General features: G+C 36.9%; 1 protein-coding gene across 1 annotated transcript in view; it reads right to left on the bottom strand.

Moving 5' to 3' along the window:
• ENPEP (glutamyl aminopeptidase) overlaps positions 1 to 25,001 on the bottom strand; it is an 85,580-nt gene that overhangs the window by 11,562 nt on the left and 49,017 nt on the right. Inside the window, exons 11-17 of the mRNA XM_055342471.1 lie at positions 21,534 to 21,613; positions 11,747 to 11,883; positions 11,555 to 11,610; positions 2,894 to 3,044; positions 1,761 to 1,834; positions 1,549 to 1,653; positions 1,290 to 1,460 (exon numbers count right to left, since the gene is read on the bottom strand). Coding sequence (XP_055198446.1) covers positions 1,290 to 1,460; positions 1,549 to 1,653; positions 1,761 to 1,834; positions 2,894 to 3,044; positions 11,555 to 11,610; positions 11,747 to 11,883; positions 21,534 to 21,613 — 774 coding nt within the window. The remainder of the gene's footprint in view (positions 1 to 1,289; positions 1,461 to 1,548; positions 1,654 to 1,760; positions 1,835 to 2,893; positions 3,045 to 11,554; positions 11,611 to 11,746; positions 11,884 to 21,533; positions 21,614 to 25,001) is intronic.

The following is a 25,001-nucleotide window of genomic DNA, read 5'->3' on the forward strand; positions in this document are numbered from 1 at the left end:
TGTGGCTGTACCTACAGAAATATCTCAACATACTCTAGACCATTGAACTTCCAGAAACTGCACTTTAGTGATAGTCCTGAATTTTTGTGTAACTTATCATTCATTCTCTAATTCCCAAGAGTCTTAGTAAGACAAGTAAGCATTTGCTAATTTTCTCATCCGATAATCAGCACACTGCCATCAAAATAATAGATCAATACGATGTTTTATGGAATGGCAAAATGATCAAGTTCTTGGTAGACTATTTTAAGGCAGAGAGCAGGAGAACTGACATCTACCTTGAAGCAAGATGATAAAGGAGTATTGTTGGCTTTGCCGGGTGAATACAAACTGCTTCCAGTAGTCCTTACAAACTGGCTATTGCATTGTAATTTCCTAATTTATATTCTGCCTCTCATGAGCTCTACATTTCTCAAGGATAGATATCATGACTTATTCAGTTTTATTCTCACAATTTATATACCTACACATAGACAGGACATCATAAGTGTTAGTTAAGGGAATGCAGTAAGTAACTCAGAAACCAGAACTGAATTAAGGCAGATGCTAGTTGATTTGGAGCATCGGTGAAGTGGTTGAGGATTCATAGCTGCACTTCAAGCGACTTTCCGAGTGGAATATAAATGTATTTTGTGTTTTCTGTGCATATTGTGGCACAGACACTTTCTCCGCTGACAGAAACCAACTTTGTTCTGGGCTTGGATCAATGTATCCCTGATCCTAGGAAAGTAGGTAGGCACCTACCCTAGCCTCAGACTATGATGATGGCCCAAATCAGTCAAAAGAATTCAAGTTCCTCCTAGCTGGCAAATGATCAAGTGGTAGATCTAGAGTTTAACTCAGAATGATCAAGTGTGATCCAGTTCTGGTTATGAGGGGAAGCAAAGATAACTCACCTTTAGCATAAAAGACAAAGCCTTGTGAGGAGGAACTCTTTTGCCCTTGTTCTTCTTTCACTGAATGTATTTGTGTGAAGACAAAATATTTGGAGCTCTAGAGGTTATGAGACATCCAATATGTTGAGGAGGAAGAACAGAAAGAGAAACACCCCAGGCCCTGGATGAAAATGTTGAACCACTGCTCACCACTAGAACCTGCCTACTCCCAGAATGTTTTCATAGGAGATTACATTTCTTTATTACACTCATACACGGATATTTTGTTTCTTGTCGGGAAAATAAATTTTAATAGATTTTCTTGGAAATGTATCATACTTTAATTAGCATCTTAAAGTGACCGTGATGCATAAACCATCAAATGCCATTCATATGAGTGAAAAAAAAACTTACCTTGACAGGAGAGTAACGTTCTTCACTGATGCTAATCCATACAGCAGTTTTTCTTTTTCCTGAGCTAATGAAGTTTTCTGGTATTGATCAAGAGTGTAGTTCCATGAAGTCTCATTGCCAGAGTTCTGCATTCCATACCGATATACCAGAAGCCTCAGATTTACAGGAAGCCTAGAAGAAGAAATTGTGCTTCAGAGATTTTAATTCTTCATTTCTAAGTTTGAAGTCCTCTAGAAATGAACACCCAGTGAACAGTCACCTTACAGTCCCACTTAGCCACTGCTGAAATAATTGTGTAGCATTGTTCAAGGCTTCTTGATCTCCCATTTTGCATGCAAACCCTAATACGGAGGCACGGAGCAACCTTAAAAAAACAAACACACACAAAGCTGGGCCAATGAGCACTTAACTTTTTTAACATATACAAACAAATATTAAATGAAATTTAGTTTTAAAAATGTAAGAAATAACTTTGTAAGGTGGTCTCCGACGTCATTCCATCCTAGAAGATCTGCAGTGGGCTTCACTCGACTTTGGAAGTATTCCTGAAATAAAAGAACCATGTACAATGAGTAATAATTTACTATTCAGCAGTTTCTCATTTGTTATAATTTACAGTCCCCTCCCCCCATTGTACTCTTCTCTCCTACTAGTTCAGAGAACTTTGGGCCTCTCCTTAGGGAAGGGACATTTTCAGTTCTTATCCCATTGCAAATTTGCTTTAATCCTGAAGATAAGAACATTCTGGATCATTCTCTAATGTTTTGTAAAACTTTGGGTAAGCCCCTTTTAACCTCTACTTTTTAGTTAACATTTGTAAGAAATAGAGTAACACTGGACATACTGCACTGAAAAGATTAATCAAATATTGATGAAATAAAAATAGTGATAACCAATATACATATATTGCCTTTGGATTTACAAAGGATTTTTATTTTATATGATCTATACCTATCCCATTGCCACAGGCAGGGAGGTGCTGACATTCCTATTGTACAAAGGAAATGAAGACTCATAAATAAAATCATCAGTCCAAGTTAGTAAGTAGAAGAGCTAGAGATTTGAATCCAGAATTTCCTTAAAATTGCGAGTGTCCTACCAATGTGCTGCAGAAAACACAAAGTATTTAGAATAACTATCCTATAATAAAATCTCAATGTGGAAATAACAGCAGTAGGGATAAGGATTTAGAATAACTATCCTATAATAAAATCTCAATGTGGAAATAACAGCAGTAGGGATAAGGAAATATAATGGTATATTTTAGTAAGAATAAATTCATTTTAACATAGATAAATCCATTAAAAATAGGATCTAGTTAGTATCCTGTATGTTGCAACTAAAATATTAATTCTTGTATTCTCTCTAACACTAAAATACATCATTAAGTGGTACGCCAAACCAAAAACACTGATACATCTCAAGTTGAAAAAAAATAGAGATAGCATCTCTTTGGTTTGACTAGTCATGTCATTATACTTTCCTTTAATTTCACTTGGCCGGCGGATGTGCTTTTGTGTCTTTCAGAAGCTCCTTCCCTCAGAAACCTCCCTATTCTGCTCATGCTGCACATTTACTTGCAAAAGATATATCATTAACATCACCTCAATCACAGGGTAGAGTTCTGTATCATCTTCGAACATGCTAATGATATAGGTTACAGCTGAAATTACTCTCTGCCATGGTAAAAACTCTTCTTCCATTTTGAGATACTTGGTCAAGTTTAGAGCCATTTTATAATCTAGAAGTTGAGCTCTAAAGAAGAGAAAAAAAATGCCCCTTAATTAAAAACCATAGACTACAAACAAAACAAAACAAAAAACCCCAACCATAGACTAGTACACATTTGACTGAAAGTACTCATATGGAAATCACAGAATTTAGTGTTAATGAGAATCCTTCTATTAAGCAATTAAGAAAATGCATTTATTTTGGGGGGTTCAGTCAAAGAGGTTTATTCACAATGATGTGTTAATGCTTTCATATATTCGATAGGAAAGAGGAAAATAGAACATTAAAAAGTACACTTGAAAAATCACAGAGGCCAAATTCTGAATACAACAAAAGCCCTTTAGCTATAGTTAATATTGATGAATAGACACAAGCTGATTATAATTTACAGATGCAGGGCACCTGGGTGGCTCAATTAGTTAGGCATCTCTTGATTTCTACTCAGGTTGTGATCTCAGGGTTGAGGTATCAAGCCCCGTGTCAGGCTCCATGCTGAGCAAGGAGTCTGCTTGAGATTCTCTCTCTCCCTCTGCTTCTCCTTCTACCCTCTCCTCCTGTACTCTCTCTAAATATATAAATAAGTACCTCTTTAAAAATCATCTATAAGAGAATAATATACAAATGACAAATGTATCTTATTAATCTAATAATAATATAATACTATACCCTGATAAATATATCTTATTGAAATTACATTTTATATGAAGAGGAAAGATAACAATACTCATGAATTATGAATGCTTAAAAATTCTAATTGAACTTATTTTTCCCATTAACTCATTTTTAAGGGAGACAGAACATGGAAGACTCCTAACTCTGGGAAATGAACTGTGGTGGAAGGGGAGGAGTGTGGGGGGTGGGGGTGGCTGGGTGGCGGACACTGAGGTGGGCACTTGACAAGATGAGCACTGGGTGTTACTCTGTATGTTGGGAAATTGAACACCAATAAAAAATAAATTTATTATTTAAAAAATCTCCTTTTTTATACATTTTCATAACAATATTGATAAATAAAAATGGATTTTGTTTCTCCACTAAATTTGAAGTTTCTATCAACATTTCAAAGTTTAAAGAATCCAATTTCTTCCTCCTTAAAAGGGATTCTAGAACTTTGTGAAATACTTTTCTCAAAAATCTGTTATGCCTCAAATTTTATCCTCAAATTTTATCCTAGATTTTTAAAACAACCTTAGATGGGAATTCTGTCTTTTCAAATTATATTTTGAAAGTTTAAACTGAATAATAAATCTTGAATTATTGAATTAGTAGTACTGATGCATTGAATGCTATTAGGTTTGATAATATTTTGTGAATGAAAGAATGTAATTATATCTTGATTTCTCCCCAAGAGTTTGATTAGAGGATGAACTAGTAGTTTTGGACATAAATAAGAATGGAAATCTTGGGCAGCCCAGGTGGCTCAGCAGTTTAGCGCTGCCTTTAGCCCAGGGCGTGATCCTTGAGACGCAGGATCGAGTCCCACGTCGGGCTCCCTGCATGGAGCCTGCTTCTCCCTCTGCCTGTCTCTCTGCCTCTCTCTCTCTCTCTGTGTCTCTCATGAATAAATAAATAAAATCTTTTTTTAAAAAAAAGAATGGAAATCTTTGGCATCATTTGATTTGTACTAGTGAGATATGATAGAGTTTTTTTTTTTCAGTTCAGAGTGCTAATTTCCCCTATTTTCTCAGGTCCTGATCTTAGAAAGAATTACATTTTGGAGCATGCAACCTCCTTTAAAAAAAGTTCAAATAATATGAAGAAATGGAGGGACGCCTGGGTGGCTAGCAGTGGGGCATCTGCCTTCCGCTCGGGTCGTGATTCTGGGATCCAGGATCGAGTTCTGCATCGGGCTTCCTGTGGGGAGATTGCTTCTCCCTCTGCCTGTGTCTCTACCTCTCTTTCTCTCTGTGTCTCTTAGGAATAAATAAATAAATCTTTAAAAAATATTGAGAAATGGAGTGTTTTACTGAGAATGTTTTTTAAGTAAGAAAAATTTTAGAATTTTGTGTTGATATTTGAAACTTGAGGATTTTCTAATTTTGACGATTCTCTATTTTTCCTAGGGGATACAGCAACAACTGTGTTCGGTTGGTAATTTTTAAAGGTGTTCATAAAGAATAGTTGTTGCTCTGAGGATCAATTTAGTGAAGAGAATAATGAAAGTTTAGGATGAACGACAGTTTGGTCAGAAACCAAGTGGCCTGTACATTTTTAGGTAGGTGAAAAAATTAGAAGGAGTGGATTTCAGTTACCAGAGCCAGAAGAATTGGCTAATTAGGTAGCATAAGTAGAAGTAAGAAGGGAATCCAATTATCCAAAGGTTAGAGGTTCTGAGGAAATACTATGTATTCAAATGTTGAAAATCGATATCTTATCCTATTGCCTTATTTTTCCAACATGCTTGATAACTATGCAATAAGTCCATTTTGGTATCACTTGTTTTAAGTCTTGAGTCATATGGTCAGAACATTGGACTGGGAGTGAATTTTTGCTGGTTATTATAGGCATAACATTTTGAGAATTTAGCTGATGGAATTTTCATTTCCCACAAATTATGTTACTCTGTAGCTTCAAATACAAGTGTATTTGATACTCCTGATGAAGAGCAGTATCATTTAGAACTATGATTCTCAAATTTGAGCATCTATCAGCAACACCTGGAAAGTTCATTAAATCACATACTCTTCGCCCCAGAGTTTCTGATTTAGCAGGTTTGGAGTGGAGCATAAGAATCTGCATTTCTCACAGGCTTCTAGCCAGAGTTGATACTGGTAGGACCACATGAGAAGACCTGGTTCTGAGAACAAAGGCATCTATATGCCCTTCTCAGATCCCCTTACAGTGCTCTGTTGGCTCACAGCTGCCACCTTCTTCAAAGAATAGCGCTTGGCCAAATATATCCATCTTGCCTAAGAGGTTAGGTAATCTCCACCCCTTGCCATTAATTCTCTGATTCAGGAATGTGACAAGCCAGCCTGCTTCCCTCAAGTTGGACCCACTCTACAGCACAATTTATAGCTTCATAGTAGAATCTGGCAAAGCTAGACTCCATCTGAGACCATATCAGGGCTGAGCTTTTAATCCCTGCCCTAACCTAGTTTTCATACTCCTTATCTCATTAGAGTACTCTCTTAATAAACTAAATGTACATGAACCTGCGTTTCATACTCTGCTTCTAGGGATCTCAACCTAAGGTAGCATTCTTATGCAACTTTGAGTCTCAAACTCCATTTGTAAAATCCATAGGCACATAGTAGTTCTGAAAGCCAGATATGGTTAAGCATTTTATTTAATTTTTTTAAAGATTTTATTTATTTATTTGAGAGAAAGAGCACAGGCAGGGGAGAGGGACAGAAGGAGAGGGAGAAGCAAACTCCCTACTGACTAGGGAACCAGACAGAGGCCTCAATCCCGGGACCCCATGATCATGACCTGAGGCAAAGTCAGATGCTTAACTGACTGAGCCACCCGGGTGTCTCACAAATTTTTTTTAAGATTTTATTTATTTATTCACGAGAGACACACACACACACACACAGAGAGAGAGAGAGAGAGAGAGAGAGAGAGAGGCAGAGACACAAGCAGAGGGAGAAGCAGGCTCCATGCAGGGAGCCTGATGTGAGACTTGATCCTGAGTCTCCAGGATCAGGCCCTGGGCTGAAGGTGGCGCTAAACCACTAAGCCACCAGGTCTGCCCTCCCACAAATTTTTTTTTTATAATAAATTTATTTTTAATGGTGTTCAATTTACCTACATACAGAATAACACCCAGTGCTCATCCCGTCAAGTGTCCCCCTCCGTGCCCGTCACCCATTCACCCCCACCCCCCGCCCTCCTCCCCTTCCACCATCCCTAGTTCGTTTCCCAGAGTTAGGAGTCTTTATGTTCTGTCTCCCTTTCTGATATTTCCCACCCATTTCTTCTCCCTTCCCTTATATTCCCTTTCACTATTATTTATATTCCCCAAATGAATGAGAACATACACTGTCCTTCTCCGATTGACTTACTTCACTCAGCATAATACCCTCCAGTTCCATCCACGTTGAAGCAAATGGCCTCCCACAAATTTTTTAAAAATCTTCCATCATCTAGAAAAAGCCCAGCCTGATGGACTTAAACTATATAACTATCCTATCACCTGGAGAAGATGGAGGCTATAACTTAAAAGTTCCCACCAAATTTGATGGAAAAGAGGACAAATGGGTCCGATGAGAGAAATCTTGCCCTCCTATTTTGGGCTGAGGTACCCAGGAAGTTCGGGGAATCCTATAAAAAAAGGTTCGTTTCTGGGAAACGAGCTAGGAGTGTTGGAAGGGGAGGTGGGCGGGGGGTGGAGGTGACTGGGTGACAGGCACTGAGGGGGGCACTTGATGGGATGAGCACTGGGTGTTATTCTATATGTTGGCAAATTGAACACCAATAAAAAATAAATTTATTAAAAAAACAAACAAACAAAAAGGTTTGTTTTTGCTTCATTAGATATGACCTGGAAATACAGTATAGTCCTCAGAGAAGCTGAGTTAAGCAGTGTTTTGTCCAACATCTCTCTTCACTGAGACATTAGAAATGGTTCAGAAAGGTGCCTAGGTAGATGCAACTAATCCCATGTGCTCATGTCCCCCAGCAAAGCCTTTGGTGATGTGGAGAATTTCAACAAATCCCCATTGTGTCTGCTCTCTCAGTGTTTACTTGCCAATTAAATTCAGATTTTTGGCTTAACACAGTCTCTTTGCAAACAATTAGGTCCTTTTTGGTATCTTCCTGATTACCCTATTTCTCCTATGTTTAAAAGGCAGCATGAAAGTGTGTGTGTATGGGGGGGCAGGGAGTAGGAGGGTGAAGTTGCTTATCCAATCCTGCATTGTGCTCTGGTTACCTCTGCAAACACCTGTAAAATGGTATGACCCAGTGACCCTAGAGGTCTATAACTTGGTGTGGCTTATGCTCATTTGGTGGTCTTTATTTGGTAACTTGCTCCTCACCTTGGATATCATGAGAGCCACTGCTGTGTGAAGCATGCATGGCTAAAATTCTGTTTGGATGATTAGCTTAGATGGCCTTTTAAACCATCCTTTGCCATTGTTTCCTCACCTAGAGACTCCTGCTTCCACTCACAGGCTTGTTAGGCAGTGCTCTCTGCTTTCCCTTATGTTATTCCTCATCCCTTTCCTGGCTTTAGCAAACAGTGGTTACATAGCACAATAAGCTATTGAAAAAGAAAACCCTAATGTAACAGGTGGACAAAAAAGGATTCTTTCTGCCTCTGTTCTGGCAAGACCCCTTGCCTAACCCCCAAACCAGGCCCTTTGGCCTAAACCCCAAAATAAGATACAGGCCCACCAAGTTGGAACTAACGTGGTGACCCTTTTTGTGACCCTTAGCTGATAACCTATCACCAGCTATTAAAAGCATTGGAGAGGCTAGGGGCAGAATGAGACATTTTAAAAGAGGGCTTTGGGGGAGCACTGTCCGGGTATTGTGAATATTCTCCTCCCACAGAGAAGAGGAGGATGCAGGAGGCTTTTCCTCTCACATGAAGCCTAGGAAAAGGGGCTTCAATGAAACCACTTGAAGAGTTGTACCTGCGTATCCTAAAGTTTGAGGGCACAGTGGCCTAGTGTTTGATACTCTGAGAAATCTAATGGATAAGAGACTACGGTTGACTACTGCTCTAATCTCAGAGTGAAGGAGTTAAGACTGTATGAAGTGGCCCATTCTTCCAGACTTTGTTGGGGGAAAAAATATATTCATACTTCCTTTGGACCAGATATGGTTCAGAGGTTTTCACTTACCCATCTCAGGGAACTACAAGAGAAAGACTCTTAGCAGTAAAAATGGGTGCAGATGGCAAATACCCCATGAACACAGCACACAAGAAAATGAGCTAGTATTAAACATCTACGAAGTTCACAGAGGACCAAACGTAGATAGCGTTATGAGGATCTTTCTTCCCTTCACCTGCTCTCCCTCCCTGCTCTCCTCACCTTAGTTCTGGAGGAATCAGAGGCAGTCTAGTGAGTAAGGAGAAGTAGAAGTTCCATGCAGCAAAATGGAGAAGACATTAGTCACCTTGTTCCCACTGTAGGTGGCTGGCCTGAAACCAGCCTGAGTTGGGGGCAGGGAAGAACTTTAATGAAGTTGGTAACTTTGGTGGTTTTACTGGACTTGACTCAAATTCAAAGACGGGGGGGGGGGGGACTTGAAGTAGCTGGGAGAATTTTTATTCCTTGTCTTGAACAAATGTGCCCATCTGGATATTCATCCAGGACAGTAACAGTACTAGCTCCTCTATTTTGGGGATAGGAGAATCAAGAATACATTTATATTTAGATGTGCTCTTTTACCCCTGCTTATGAAACATGATAGTTAACATTTCCTTTTAAACACCCAAGTAGAACTGTATAAATTCTTATCACAGGTACTAACCTGTTTAGCTACATGTTTCTCCTTTTTTTCTCTCTAAAGTTTCAGAGTGAACCACACCTGGCTATAGCCAATATTGATGGACTCTACTTCCCTGAGTCCTGTTTTCCTCATGCATTACAGAAGGAAATTGGATGATAACTAAATAGCTCAGGTTATAGCTCAGGTGATTGCTCAGCTATTTTCCAGATCAGTTGCTGTGTGATTGTACGTATTTTTTGGTTTTCAAATTTCTTTTACTTTCTTCCTTTCCGTATCTCTCCAAAATTTTACTGGGCTGTGGCCAAGGAACTGGGCAAATGCAAGAAAGTCTTTGAATTGTGTGAATTAATTGCTTTATACACAGTTCCCCAGAGTGACCTGTTCAAGAAGCTTTTACTTCTTAAAGCAAAAAAGAACTGTCTGCATTGTATTATGATGGGAATTTAACCATAAAGATATTGCAGTTCTGTGTAATCTCTAACAGCCAAGATGCCAAGCTTTGGAAAAGGTCATGATGCATTCCTAGGAGAGTTTCCCCCCAAAAGAATTCTTAATAGTTCTATTGTGTTTTCATATACTGATTATCTTCCTTTACCATTTAATTTCCAAGGCCTATGCAGTGTCTGGTACAGTCAAGTGATACACTTTATTAAGCACTTGCTATGGGCCAGACATTGTTTGGGGTGCTTTATGAGCATTATTTCATTTATTTCTCAAATGAGTCTTATAAGATCATCTCCATTTTACTCATAAGGAAATGAAGTCAGTGAGAAGTTAAGAAATTTACTCAAGGTAGGACGCGTGGGTGGCTCAACAGTTAAGTGTCTGCCTTCATGCTCAGGGTGTGATCCTGGAGACCCGGGATCGATTCCCCCATCGGGCTCCCTGCATGGAGCCTGCTTCTCCCTCTTCCTATGTCTCTGCCTCTCTCTCTCTCTGTGTCTCTAATAAATAAATAAAATCTTTAAAAAAAATTTACTCAAGGTAATACAGAATCAAGATTTTAATTGTCCCAGAACCTGTTTTATAACCCTATCCATTTCCTCCTTAAAAGATGTCAAGAAGGTTTTCTGACTTCCAGTGTATCATCTAGGAAGTCTGTGTAAAATAGTTCTCCCATGCCTTTGGTGATGGTATACTATCCTTCAGACATGTGTTGGGGTCATATTTAATGAGCTTCTGCCATGGGCCAGTCACAGTTAAGAGCCACGAATAAAATAAACAGGAACATGATCTGGGTGCCTCCCCTCACGTAACTTACAATTTGGTAAGTGAGATGGACAGTTAATAAGAAATGATAGTATAATATTGTGGTGACGGGGCCCATGAAAGGGACACCTAACCCAGACAAAGGGGCTAGTGAAGACTTTTTGAGAAAGTAGCATCTCCTTCCCAGTACACTGCTTGTATCTAGGATGAAGCCACTACAAAGCCAGCAAAACCAGTTGGTTGTGTCCCTGGCTCCTACAGTAATCCCAGAAATTCAACAAACACCTGTTGAAATAGTGGTGTCAGACTACTTGAAAACAAAACAAAACAAAAAATCCCAAAGATACTGTAGTTACTACTCCTGCATTTTCCCAATCTATGCTGATTTTTTTTTCTAAGTGTAGGTTACCTTCAGGCCATGAAAACAAAAAAAGTCGAATTTCGTAAGTGGTACCTTAATTCTGATCAATCCTAGAGCACCCAGTCTCATTCTTCTTACCCTCATGACCTGAACAAGAGTTGACAACTCTAGCCATAAACTCATACAGTGGGATTAGGCTCATAGAAGTAAGTTAATGAAACACATTATCATTTTATTAAATCAAATTATGAAGGTGCACTTTTGAGCATTTGCAAATGTCACTCAAATTAGCTCAAAGGCTCTGATATAAATGAACCTTACTCAAAGTCAGTAGGGTAGGTGAGTTTTTCTGTCTGTTAAGAGTGAACATGAGTATTTCAGCTATAAGGCTTATATGAGTATTTAAAAAGAGTTAAGGAAAACAATAATGTTATAAATAGTGACTTTGGACATTTTAAACTACCACTAATACTTAAACTTGGCTGCAATTCATCAAAAAAAGAGATTCATGACAAAATCCACTGTTCTTTAAATAGTCCACTCTCCTTCCAAAACTCACCTTGCCAAGGCAAAAGCATCATCTATAAGACTTGCACGGTCAGCAGAAGAAAAGCTCTGAAAACAAAAAGAAAAAGAGGTAAGTAGCACAATTGCTAAAGCAAAGCATGTTGAAAAAAATTAATATCATCAAGATGCTGTTCTTAGAGCAAAAGTAAAACAATTCACAACCACAACCAATTTTTACTCTTACCTTGTGGTTTAAGAAAAGATTGGTAGCTATCCATTCCCAAGTTGGTATTTCATAATTTACACGATAAAACCCAATATGATCTGGGTTTATTTTGAGAAAAAAATTTCCAGCAGGATTAGAAGAATTCAAAGTGATTCCTGTGGTAGTAAATAACACTAATGAGAAACATGTTTGCATATGCTGTAAACACAGAGAAATTAGGCCCAGAGGGTCAGAAGAAAAGAAAAGAAAAGAAATATCAGCTCAAGGAGTCAAGTTTGATTGGATCCAAAGCCCCAAAGCCTAATTCTTATTTAGTTTCCTAAGTTTAGAATGTCACTGTAGTGCGTGAGCTGAAAAAGAATAACCAATGTAAATAAGTGTCCTATGGTTTGTGACTTATACTTTTTACTGGTAGAAGCTTGCCAAATGAGTGAAATAATGCTGTGCTTGTCAATCCTCCAATAAAAGAAAACAGTGCCAAAAGACAGAAAGGTCCATGCTGTTGGGGGTAGTCCATATATTTTTAATCATGATGGATTAATTACACAAAGAATATTCATTGGGCAGCCTAGGGAGAGGATAAAAATGTAAACATTTAAAAGAATACTTCATTTTTTAAAATCAACATTTAAATGGATGGAAATGGCTATTGCCTATCAAAATAATGATTTAAGAATCAGTAATGCTTTTAAAATGTCAAGAAGGTTTGCAATAGAACTGAAATGCAAATACAACATTCTTGATTTTGTAATTCATGTCATATTTGCTCTTCTAATTTTATTTATCTTTGTAAAGTCTTCTGTTTCCTTATTTCAATTGATTACATCAATGCTTTTCATCAATGGATTTGCCAAATTAAATCTCTCTTTCTAAAGTAGCATCCAGTATTTACATAGGGCTCTAGTATATAGATTTTTTTAGAAATTCAATTAAAGAAACAGAGACTTATGTTTGAGGTAAAAAAATATTCACTTAAAATAATAGCTGTGCTCTGACATGACCAGTATTCATTTGTTGGCATTGCTTTTATATTTTTAATTCATACAGTCTTTTGTCTGCAAGGACAATATACAATTTAAATAATAAGTGAGCAGCAGCATCACTGCAAGAGTGATGGTGGTGGTGCAGGAGGGTGATAATAAAATCCTTCCTTTTTTTTTTTTTTTTTTACAAATACAGGCTATATTGGAGGATGCTGGGGGGGGGGGGCACAAGGGCTATCAGGGGTCACGTCAGTCCTCTTTCAGGCTCCCAAACACAGCGCCGGCACACTCTGCTGCTCCAGCCGCACCTCATTGGGCTCCAGGTCCATCTCGTCCTCAACCTCATCCTTGCCCAGCTCAATCTCCTCGGGGTTGGCTTGCTGCGCCAGCTCAGCCAGCCTCTCCCGGGAGCTGTGGGAATGCTTTGTATTGTTTAGAAATTTCAAATAGTTTAATGTAGTGCAACATAGGATGTGATACTGGAAGATGGAAGATGAGGCTGTAAAGAAAGTCCAGGGCTTCGGAGTGCAAGAGCCACGTGCCATGTAAAGGAATCCATCTTCTGATACATGGTTAGATAGAGAGGATTTTTAAGCAGGGCAATAGCATGTTCAGATCTGCTGTCTAGAAAGACAATTTTGATGGTGGTATGAGAGAGATATTGGAAAGAGGTTTTAGAGTCTCTTATAATAATCTATGGCAAGAGGGAATGAGACCCTACTCTAATGTGGAGGTAATGAAAAAGAAAGAAGGTCATGTTTTCATGACACATCTCAGGTCAAATCAGCAGTCAGTTTTCTTACTAGATGTGGACGGTCAGAGGAGGGGAAATGGCTTTCATGATGGGATGAATAATGATGTTGCCATTACAGAATAGAGGAAGGTGAGTTAGTTTGGGAGGAAAGAAGATTTAAATTTTGAAAGTGTTCACATGGTTTGGAAGATATCCAGGACACAGTAGTTTTTCATAATATGAGTAAGCTCTTCAACAAGACAATACATTTTTTTTAGGAATGTTCAGAGTAGGTACTTGACAAATTATAAACTTTTACCTCACTCATGTAGTATTTATCTTTCTTTGTCATTTTCCCATGGACAAGTTGTTGAAAGGAAGCTAATCTTTTGGCAACCATACACTTCGAATGTTTGTATCTGGAGGAGAGCCTCTTGCTAAGCGCAGAGCCATATGTTTTAGGAAAAAGACCATGAACTTTTGAGTCTGACAGATCTAGGATAAAACCCTTGCTCTGTGACTAACAAGCTGTGTGATCTTGGCCAAATCACTTGACCTCTCTGTGTCCCCATTCACCATAAGGGAAATCGGGATAAAAATCCCTCATAGGGCTGTTGTGAAGATTAAATAAGATAACATCGGTAAAGTGTTGGTCACACAGTTATTTGTTCAACAGATGGTAGCTATCCTCATTATTATGAAAGGGGATATGCCGCAGTTCTATAAATAGCAAGGCGAATATAAATAACATTGAGAAGTTCCTGGCAATCCATCTAAATACTGCAGTATTTCAGTGTGCTTTATATATACCTAGTTAAGCCTGTCTAGAGTTACTGTGATTTTTCTCACTTTATAGATGAGGAAGCTGAGATCCAGGAAGTCAGTAGTTACGGACTTTCCAAGTTCATGCTACTTTCAAAACAGTTGTCAACAGCAAAATACTGTTGGATTGTTTAGTTACATAGTGAAGTAAGATAGGACTAAAATACTGGTGCCCATTCCTGGCATCACATGGCAGTCGGGGCGTATGTTTCCTCTTGTTTCTCCACTTACTTTTAACTGTTTTTCTGATTGTCATGGTCCTGTGTGTTCCTTACAGTTCCAAATATGTATTTGGAAAATACAAAAAATGTTTAATGAATATAAAAATTATCCACCACTAGTTAACATAATGTTTTTGTCTTCTGCATGTGTTCCCTCCATATATGTGCATAGATGTGCAAACAATACACATAATGGGACTTCACTGTTTTTAAGATTCATAATCCTTTTCATTTGAAAGTACATTGTAAATATCTTGCAACTTTGTCTTCTATACAGAGCACCCCCCCATCTGAAAGTGGAGCATTCCTGTGAAACCTTTCATAACCTGAAATGGCATAAAGAGAGGACTCTCATTTTCTAAAAGTCTGTAATAATTCCACTGTGTTTTCACAAAAGACCTACATTAGTACCTGCTTTTGCTAATGGAAAGAAATCCAAAGAGCATCTTCATTTTTATGGAAAAAGCCATTACCATACTAAGGTAGGTCTTTTGTAAAAATGAATGGTAGAACATGAACATTCAGAAAGTGGGGGATACCTGTGTGTGAATCTAATGGCCACATAACACCCTATCATTCAATTAATAGGTCATCTTGTTCTGTTTCTTGCTATTTTTATGCATAAAAGGGTTGAGTGAATTTTTTGGGGGGTAGGAGTTCTTTCTAGAAAATTTCTTTTTTTCTTTTATTTGTCTAGATGGTGAAGATGGATAATTACCTTTTCAAAATTTCATTCAGGGGCTATTTAAGGTCCACCCAGATAGATTTCTGTCATAGAGTTCTCATAACAGTTCTTTAATCCATGCATACCTCACTCTATTATACTTTGCTTATTGCACTTTGTAGATACTGCATTTTTTTTACAGATTGAAGGTCTGTGGCAACCCCGTATGGAGCAAGTCCATTAGCATTATTTTTTCCAACAGCATTTCCTCACTTTGTGTCTCTGTGTCACAATTTGGTAATTCTTACATTTCAAACTTTTTCATTATTATTATTATTATATTTGTTATGGTGATCCGTGCTCAGTGATTATGACTCACTAAAAGCTCAGGTGATGGTTAGCATTTTTAGCAATAAAGCATTTTTGAATTAAGTATGTCCATTGTTCTTTAGATATAATGCTATTGCACATTTAGCAGATTACAGTATAATGTAAATATAACTTTTATGTTATGCACTAGGAAGGCAAAAAATTCATTTGACATGCTTTATTGCAATATTCATTCTGTTGTGGTAGTCTAGAACGCAACTGCAATGTCTCTGAGGTATGCCTGTATACTATTTTATATAAATAATTATAACAAAGTTTAGACAACTAGATAGTTTGTGATAGCTTGATAATTACAAAGAAAGAAACATTTTTCTTTAGTGATGTAAATGCTTTCTTGCATTGATCCTTTAAGCAAATTATTTTTTGGTATAAAATGACAGTTGATATTACATTTTAGGCATCACATATTAGTAAGACAGCTGAAAGATACAAGAGTAGTACTTTTTGACTAATGACACACTATTTATACTTAAAATTTTCTACTAGGATGCGCTATCAGAATTTAGGGTCAAGGAGGAAAATTTTAATCTCTGAAGCTAAAATTAACATCATCTATTGTAAAATGGATAGGGTATACATTTGTGGTAATATTTTAACAAATCATTTATTTAAGAAAGTATTAGTGATTATGTTATTAGTAATAATTATAGAGTCCCTCTTAAATCTCAGCAAGTGGCCTAGAGAATCTCCCTAAAAAGAAAAGTATAATATAATTAGCAGGAATCTGTAAAAAATGCAACCTGGCTACTATGATGAAGAATGATCACTGGTGATGTTTTGGTGACTACAAAGAAAAGTTGGATAATGGGAAGAAATAATTACAAAGAAGAGTTGGATAATGAAGATCTCTCAGGGTGTGTCAGTCTACCCAGGGAAGTAGGTGCACAGTTGAGCTGGTACATGGACTCCAGATCTTTCAACAGATTTCCTCTTATTGAGAACAGTATATGTGACAGAGATATGTTAGTTATTTACCACACTCTTCTTTTTTCTCCTAACTTTATTTATTAGTCTCTCTTGCAGTTAGGTAGCAAAATGGGATTGACAACTGGACACAAACTGTGGGGAGAAGTAATAAATGCACTTCTAGACCTGGTCCCTCCATTATCTTCCTCTGTCTCCTGGTCAGATGCAAAGATCCAGCAGAGGAATCAGAGGTCCAAGGGGCAGTGGAGCCATAAGAGGAAGGACAAGAGGATTTCTAAGTTATTATTTGAGAGTGGGCCACCTAGGAGAAATAACATTTCAGGAATATCTCCATTGGACTGATGCATGAATAAGAAACTTTCATTGCATCAAAATAGCCTCTAAATGCAATAATTAGACTCCCCTGGTTAATGCAATATATGAGGCTATCACAGCTTGATGAAATCTCTAAAATAATTGATCTACCTTAACTCTCTCTTTACTCTTATTAAGTAAACTTTCTTCCTGGAAAGAGATACCTAATTAGCTGACAAGAGTATTCTGGTTCACCTTGGCCAGTGTATTTTTATTTGTATAAATTAACAAATTAGCATTCTTATGTGTTTGCTTTGTGTGAATAAATCTACCAAGACTTGGTTGACCAGGGCTGAATTGATGAAACTGAGCTCTTGAATCTGCAAAACTGAATTCATAATGATCCAATCAAAATTCAAACATTCCATGAAGCTCAGCTTGAAAGAATGAAGAAAGTCTCTCTTTCTCATTGTTATTAAGTTTAAAAATATATGCCCATAATTATTTTGACATGAAATATTTAAATATAACTACTATCAACTTCTAGTAATATTCTATTTATATGTAATCAGGGTTTGGTTATCTAAACGATTCAGAATGTATCCTCAAATCTACAAGAATTATGAAAATGGTCATCACAAAGTCTATACAATTTCCTATTGCCTAGACCCTCTTTTGGACCCTATGCACTTAGAAATACCTATTTTAAAATATTATGTTTCAGTAAGATTAATTTTCTGACATCATGTGATAATCTTCAAGTCTTCTAAATATTAGAAAGCAGAAGATAAAAAGCAAAAAGGTGATATACTACTAAATGTAGTAGTAACTAACTACTAAATGTATACTACTAAATGTAGGTACACTGGCAAAATAGTAGCTGGTCCTAAAGATAGAGGCATGACTAAAGTATATACAGACATCCTCTAAAATCACAGCAGTCTGAGAGCAAACAAGCATCCATTAAGCAAGGACTCACTAAACTCTTAGTAAGTCTTAAAATGTGCAGAGAACCTTGTTGAGAATAGGGTATTCCTGACCAGCCATCAAGGAGTGTGATGTAGGGGTTGCATCTCCAAGGACTTTATCATTTACTTAAAAAAGGAAATACAAAGCATATGGAGATTAAATTACAATGATGATATTTAAAATATAAAGTAGTAATACTAGTTATAAGGAAGGATTGATTAAACTGATAGATAAAACATACTATAAACAATGAGAAGAGAGATTACACAGGGCAGGTTGGAACAGCCTGAGAAGTGTCTGTGATAGAGGTCCTATTCTTTTGTTATAAATTACATGTTTCATTTTTCTAATGTTTAAAATATCATGTACAACACAAATGTAAATAAAAGACTTGGGGGAAGTCCCAACATTGCCTGGGAAATTTCTAACTGATGAATCATCAAAGAAGCCAAGAGGAGGGAGGTAGGGCTGGTAACCTGAGCTGACTGCCCATCCAGTGCACTTGGGACATGTTTGTCATCCGGGCTCTAAGCTGAGAGCTGAAGATGTCCCCAAACAGGAAACAGGAACTTATTGCATAGCCTAAAAATGGAGCAGACACTTTGAAGTAGGAAGAGATTTCTAGTTTGCTTCTAGCTAAGTAAGCAGTCATGATTCTGAAATTTCAGATAAAGGCAGGTTTGTCATCAAAGCTCTGTGAACATTAGAGCCTCTTCATTCATTCTTGTACTCATTCATTCAATAAACAATTACTGGGTAGCTGATAAGGATATAGAACAACCACAAGTAAAATAAGTAAGCTCCATTTCTTCAAGAAATATTGTATGGGGAGGAGAAAGACCGCTAAGTCAATAGTTATAGTTGTGTTCAATGTAAAAAGAGGGTTACAGTTGCTGGCAGAGCCTTCTGCCCTAACTTTCCTACTAGCATTCTCTGCCCAGAGCATAGTTCGTATCTACACTTGGTCAATTCTATCCCCCTAGCTCTCAGCCTAGAAGTTCTTTTCTTTAGTAACTTCTCCCCAACTCCCAAATCTGGGCTGGTATTTCTTCAGTGAGTCCCATTGGCTATTACCACATCAGCCACTCATGACACATCTTTGCCTGCTGACTTGTGTGCACCCTCCCTAGACAGTAAGTGCCAAGAGGCGAAGAGTTTTTTCCCCTCAGCATTATTTCCATGCCTACCTCTGTGTCTGGCACACGGTTAGTTCTCAGTAAAAACTTCCTTGAAGAACGAATTAATTGATTTATTGATTAACATGGAATAAATTTATTATTCAAATATTCTAATAAGTATATAATCCATATAAGAAAAAAGTTTATTGTTAACTCTTCAACTTTATTTTACAAAACACTTGAGTAAGCTTTAGATATCTGGAAAATTCACTTTTTTAGAAACTTCATTCCATGAAAATGCTGTTAGCAAAGACAAATTATTCATGCTCTGAAATTTGTTAGCAGCAAATCAAGCAACTGCCAAAATTCCTCTAACCCTCAGTTAACCAATAGTAACCAATGTGTGTGCAACACATATACTTGTACATATTCTAATTTTAAACCAAATTCACTGAAAACTTTCCAATGGAATGGTAGCTTACTATGCCTTTTATCAGTGGTATTTGACATTTTTTAGGGAGGTGGTGAGACAGAGGCAGAGGGAGAGCAAGAGAGAGAGAGAATCTTAAGCAGGCTCCAAGCTGGTCGTGGAGCTTGACTTGGAGCTCAATCTCACAATCCTGAGATCATCACCTGAGCCAAACTCATAAATTGGACACTTAACTGACTGAGCCACCGAAACACCCCAGTGGTATTGCATATTTTAAAAAGTCTTTTTTTTTTTTTTTGGTCTTCTCCATTTTCCATTGGCAAGCATTCTTATGAGTAAGAGAATGGTCAGAAGGCAGATCTTGAAAGATAGAGCTCAGTATTCAAAACAACATAATCATATGTAAAAGAGTTAGATGAAATGGCATTGATCTGGGAACTCTAGAAGAATTTGGGAGAAATGTTGACCATAACAATCAAAGTAATTGTTAGTATAAATGGTCAAGAGAAAGTTTTGCAATAAAGCAACAGAAAGCATTCTTGTCTCAACAGTAGCAAAGCTGGTAGAGTTTATAGTAAAAATAAATACACACACACACACAAAAGAATTTATAATAAAAGTAAAAAAAAAATCCAACGATGAAAAAAAAACCTGGATTTGCAGAAAAATTTGTACACAAATGTCTATAGCAGTATTAACAGCCAAAAAGTAGAAATAATGCAAATGCCCATTAACTGATAAATAAATGGGAAGTGGTATAATGATATGATATGAATATACTTTGTCAATAAAAAAGAATGAAGTATTGATATATGCTTACAACATGGATGAACCTTGAAAACATTATTCTAAGTGAAAGAAGGCAGTCATGAAATACTGCACATATCATTCTATTTATATGAAATGTTCCAAATAGGCAAAACTATGCAGACCAGAGGTAGATTAGCAGTTGCTTAGGGCTGGGGGTCTGTGAGGGGAGAGGGATGGGCAGCTAAAGGGTACAGAATGTCATTTTTGAGGTGATTAAAATGCTCTAAAGTTGACTTTGATGATGATAACACATATCTGCAAATATAATTAAAAAAGCCACTGGATTATCTACTTTAAATAGGAGGAACTGTATAATATGTGAATTTTATCTCAATAAAGCTGTTTAAAAAATCAACCTCCTTGAAATGGGGTAAAAATTTTCTTGCTAGGGGAACTCAGACCTCATTGATATTTTATAATATTTTGCAGGAGCAAATAGGCATATGTAAATAAAGGATAAATGATTTACTTTACTTTTATTTCTAAGAGGCTACAGGTGAAAGCCCATGCCAAATGCTTTTCCGAAACCAACTCTGCATGGGAGGAGGTGAAGAAGAGTATCATTTGTCTTAGGAAAGAAACAATTTGGAAACATAAAACTAGTACAATGGTAAAAGTATAAAAATCAGGAATCTCTGGGATGGTTGTTAAAACTGGCTCTGTTATTTTTTTTCAACAATTTGGAGGAGAGAACCTGTGTGATAATAAGGCCTCCTTGTTTTTATATAACTAAATTTTTTCAACAAAGGAAGAGATAAACCAAGAGAGATAGAATACACAAATATATTTCTAGTTGATTTAAGTGAGCAGAGTAGTCACATCTGAATTTTAACACAGGCACATGCCAAGTAATTCATTTAGGGAGATGGATGGATAGATGGGAGAATGGAAGGAAGGAAATAGATATAGGTAGTGCCTTGAGCTACTGGTGACAATATGCAACTTAGAAAAGATAATTTTGAGTTATTAAAGATTCTAAAGTCATACTGAATTGGAAAAATGGTAAATCCAATTTAATGATAGCATTTTAAGAAACCACGCTTGTCACATAACCTTTTAAGAAATTTTATGACTTACTTCTCTGGTATAAAGGGAAAAGAGTAAAGGAAGAAGGAAGGAAGGTAAGGAGGGAAGAAATGAGCAAAGGGGAAAGAAAGAAAACTTACACATTGATCATACAATGGTTGGTGTGTGACCCTTACTTGGATATGGGTATTTGTTATTGTTTCAGTCATCGTAAATCTTAAAAAGAATATCTCCTCGGTAGGAAATTTCTCATTATTGTAGATAAGGGCTTGAATTCATTGGTAAGTTACTTAAGAGGTCTCTTTTAGCTGAAATTTACATCATAAATTCCAAATTTATTGTGGTTTCTTTACACTTACATTAGTTTAATGGGGCACATTAATTCGAAAGAAGAAACAAATCAATTGATGATATTTACCTCCTGTTTCTGACCTGTTGTAGAATGTAATACTTGATACATTATCTTCAGTCCATTTAACTGGAATATTCCATGTGTAACTAAAGTTTTTTAAAAAGAAAAATGTAACTTTTATTACTAAAAAATAAAAACATTCCCCAAATTAAAAAAAAATTAAAAAGCCAATAGACAAGCATGTTTTCCTCATAAATCATCATCCAATGAATAGGATATGATTAATGCCATTAACATAACACTCTTTAGTGATGAAGATAGGCATATAACTGCTTTAAATTTCTATAAATCTCTAAAATTTGGAACTTTGTATCAACAAATTAGCTAAGCATGAAGATTATTTCAATAAAATGCTCTGAGGGTTTGAAATAAAGATACTGTGTAAATATAATACATTATATGATAACATTGAGCTTTTACACACATACTTGCACATATTCTAATATGCTTAGTTTCTGTCAAGGAACACAAAATTTTTCAAATTCAGAAGACAATCTTAAAACACCATGCAGGAAATAACACATTTTAGAGATTATGTTGAAATTTAAATTATACGACTACCATCCATCCCTTAAAGAGTCTCATGTTCTTTCAATATCTCCTATTTTGCATCATGTGAATCAGGTGTACTGCAAAGGAAATATCATCAGACAGGCATGTTTGGGAGGTTTTTAGTGTTCTCAGTACTTTCTTGTGGAGCAGGGGATGGAGGTTAGCTTCATACTTAGGTATGATATATACTTAATATTTTAGTCTTGAAATCTCACAAAAGAGGTCTTAACTTTTTTTTTTGATTGTTCTCATATCATGTATTATCAATCAGAAAATTCAAGAGACCTAGAAAGAAGACAAATCTGTGTTTGGATTTGGGTTCTGACTCAAAGTTCGCCTTGTTTTTCTTCATCTGTGATCATGTAAGTCACGGCCAGAGAATGGAGAATGATATTTCTCCTTCAAGATATAATAAAATTTGTGTAATTCAGGGAGAATACATTTTTAACAATTTTATTTATTTATTTATTTATTTATTTATTTATTTATTTATTTCAGAAAGACAGTGTGTGTGACAGGGGAGAGGGGGCAGAGGGAGAGGGAGACAAGCAGACTCCCCACTGAGCAGGGAGCCTGCTACCTGGCTTAATCCCAGGACCCTGAGATCAGGATCTGAGCCAAAATCAAGAATTGGAGGCTCAACTGACTAAGCCACCCAGGCACCCCATGGGGAGAATACATTTTGCCATCTACGTGGAAGAAGTAATCCTTTGTTTCATAACTGTTGAAATATTTTATAGGATTGAGTTATTAGTAGTGTTCTTTGAGGATTTTGTTGCTGTGGAATGTTTTTGGCTATAAGCTCCACAGGACCAATACATAAATTTTTTCTTAGGTCATGTTGCAAGCATTGTCAGTGCTCCACCTTTATCCCCTTGAATCTCTTTGTCATTTTTGTACACCCCAGATCCCAATGTGCATGCTCTCCTTGCCAATAGCCAAGCACCTGGGTGTCTCTGTCAGAGGACTGCCCTCTAGCTGCCCGAGGAAGGAAAGCCAAAAGTTCATTGGAATTCACATTCTTAGACACAGCCCTTAGCCAATGATGGATGGGTATGAGAACCTTCCTTGCCCCATCTGTCAGGACCATACTAAAGCACTATCTCCAGAGTTTCCCTGCTGCGTAGTTACCCTCTATAGCACCTGCTTGATAATTGCACTTTGCTGCTTGACATCCCACTTCCCACTACCCTTTCAGCCTTTCTTAGAAACATTTCCAGGTGAGTAGCTTCCACCTGAATCATCAACTCAGGATCTGCTTTTAGGGAAGCCAACCAAAGAGTGATCCTTTGCAGTTTCTCAAGAGATAGACAAACAAGCATTTTTATTTTATTTATTTATTTTAAGATTTTATTTATTTATTTATTCATGAGAGACACAGAGAGAGAGCGAGAGAGGCAGAGAGAGAAGCAGGCTCCATGCAGGGAGCCTGACATGGGACCCGATCCTGGGACTCCAGGATCATGCCCCGGGCCGAAGGCAGGTGCTAAACCCACTGAGCCACTCAGGGATTCCACAAACAAGCGTTTTTAAAGGTCACATCCTTATCTACGTATTTCACTCTTTTACTACTCTTCTGCTTTGGTGTTGCCACATAAACTAACATTTCTTTCCTTTACTATATTTCCCCAATGCCAACCTGACTGAAAGGATGAAGCATGCAAGTATCTGGATGCCCTGTGTGCACAATCAAGATTTCATATTTTGACTATCCCCTATAAAATGTGGTCTCTGGGACCACACTGTGCCTAAACATGGACATATGATACACTATGAAGTTACGTAAAAAATACTGCTTTTAAGTCTGAGGGGATCATAAGACTAAAAGGATAGAGGGTTGAGGCTATAGAATTTTACAGTTTTAAAATCCTTTACAGGATCAAATATAACCTGAGTAAAATAATAGATTTGAGTACAAAGTGTCAAGAAATGGAAATTACATAAATGGAATGAGAAAGTCTTCTGTATGCTACCCAAAATCCAGGAGGATCAAATTTCATTTTTAAAGATATGATTCACTTTTTTGTATCTAACGCTATAACAAATTCTGGTAGTATTAAACACGACCAACCTAATTTTCACTAAAGAAATTCACTTTGATTGCCCCAAAATAATACACTTACTCCCCTTTTCCCCTGTTTACATTGAGGTGGACTGCCAAAGACATGTCCCTGATAGAGAATTTCCCCTGATGGAGACATAAAACTAGTTTGTTTCTAAGAGAAAGTTGAGGCCATAGTGTTAAAACAATAACTTACACATGTGTGGGTCATTTGCGTTGTAAAAAGTTTCTGGTAAGAATTCCCTAATCTTGAAATATTTAAACAATGAGAAAAGGGAGGGGGCCATAGAGTTTATAGTACAGTTTAATCAACCACATTTTCCACCAGACAGGAATATATCTGGACAGACAGTAGGTGAACACTAACATTGGAGAAAAGACTGATTCCTTTCTGGGGGCATGAGGGCACATATTATGATCTAGCTTCTCAATCAGGTAAAAAATAATGAGGGGTCACTTTTGATATTATGTCACTTTCTCTCTTACTTGTTCAGGTGCTACTATAGATTTTTAACAAATGTTCTCAACAGGATAGCATATGTTTTCTGGGTTTATTTTCCTGTGTACATATAACTTTTTTTTTTTTTACAAAAATGGAACAAGTAGATTGACTTAATAAGTGATCACTAAAAGTCATGTATCTATGAATCTAAATAAAATAAAAACTGTATCTGAAGGTAAAAACTAAAGAAAATACTAGAGAAACGTATAAATGTTAATATAGTTCCATGTTCTAAATCTTGATGAATTCAATTTAAAGATTTGGTATAACTTAAAAAGTGAAAACCTGATAATATATGTCATTTGCTGAGTAATAATTTTTTTATTTGTGTGGAGTGGAATGCATAACTAAAAAGTAA

This window comes from Nyctereutes procyonoides, unplaced genomic scaffold, assembly GCF_905146905.1.
Source record: "Nyctereutes procyonoides isolate TBG_1078 unplaced genomic scaffold, NYPRO_anot_genome, whole genome shotgun sequence".
NCBI classification, from domain to species: Eukaryota; Metazoa; Chordata; class Mammalia; order Carnivora; family Canidae; genus Nyctereutes; species Nyctereutes procyonoides.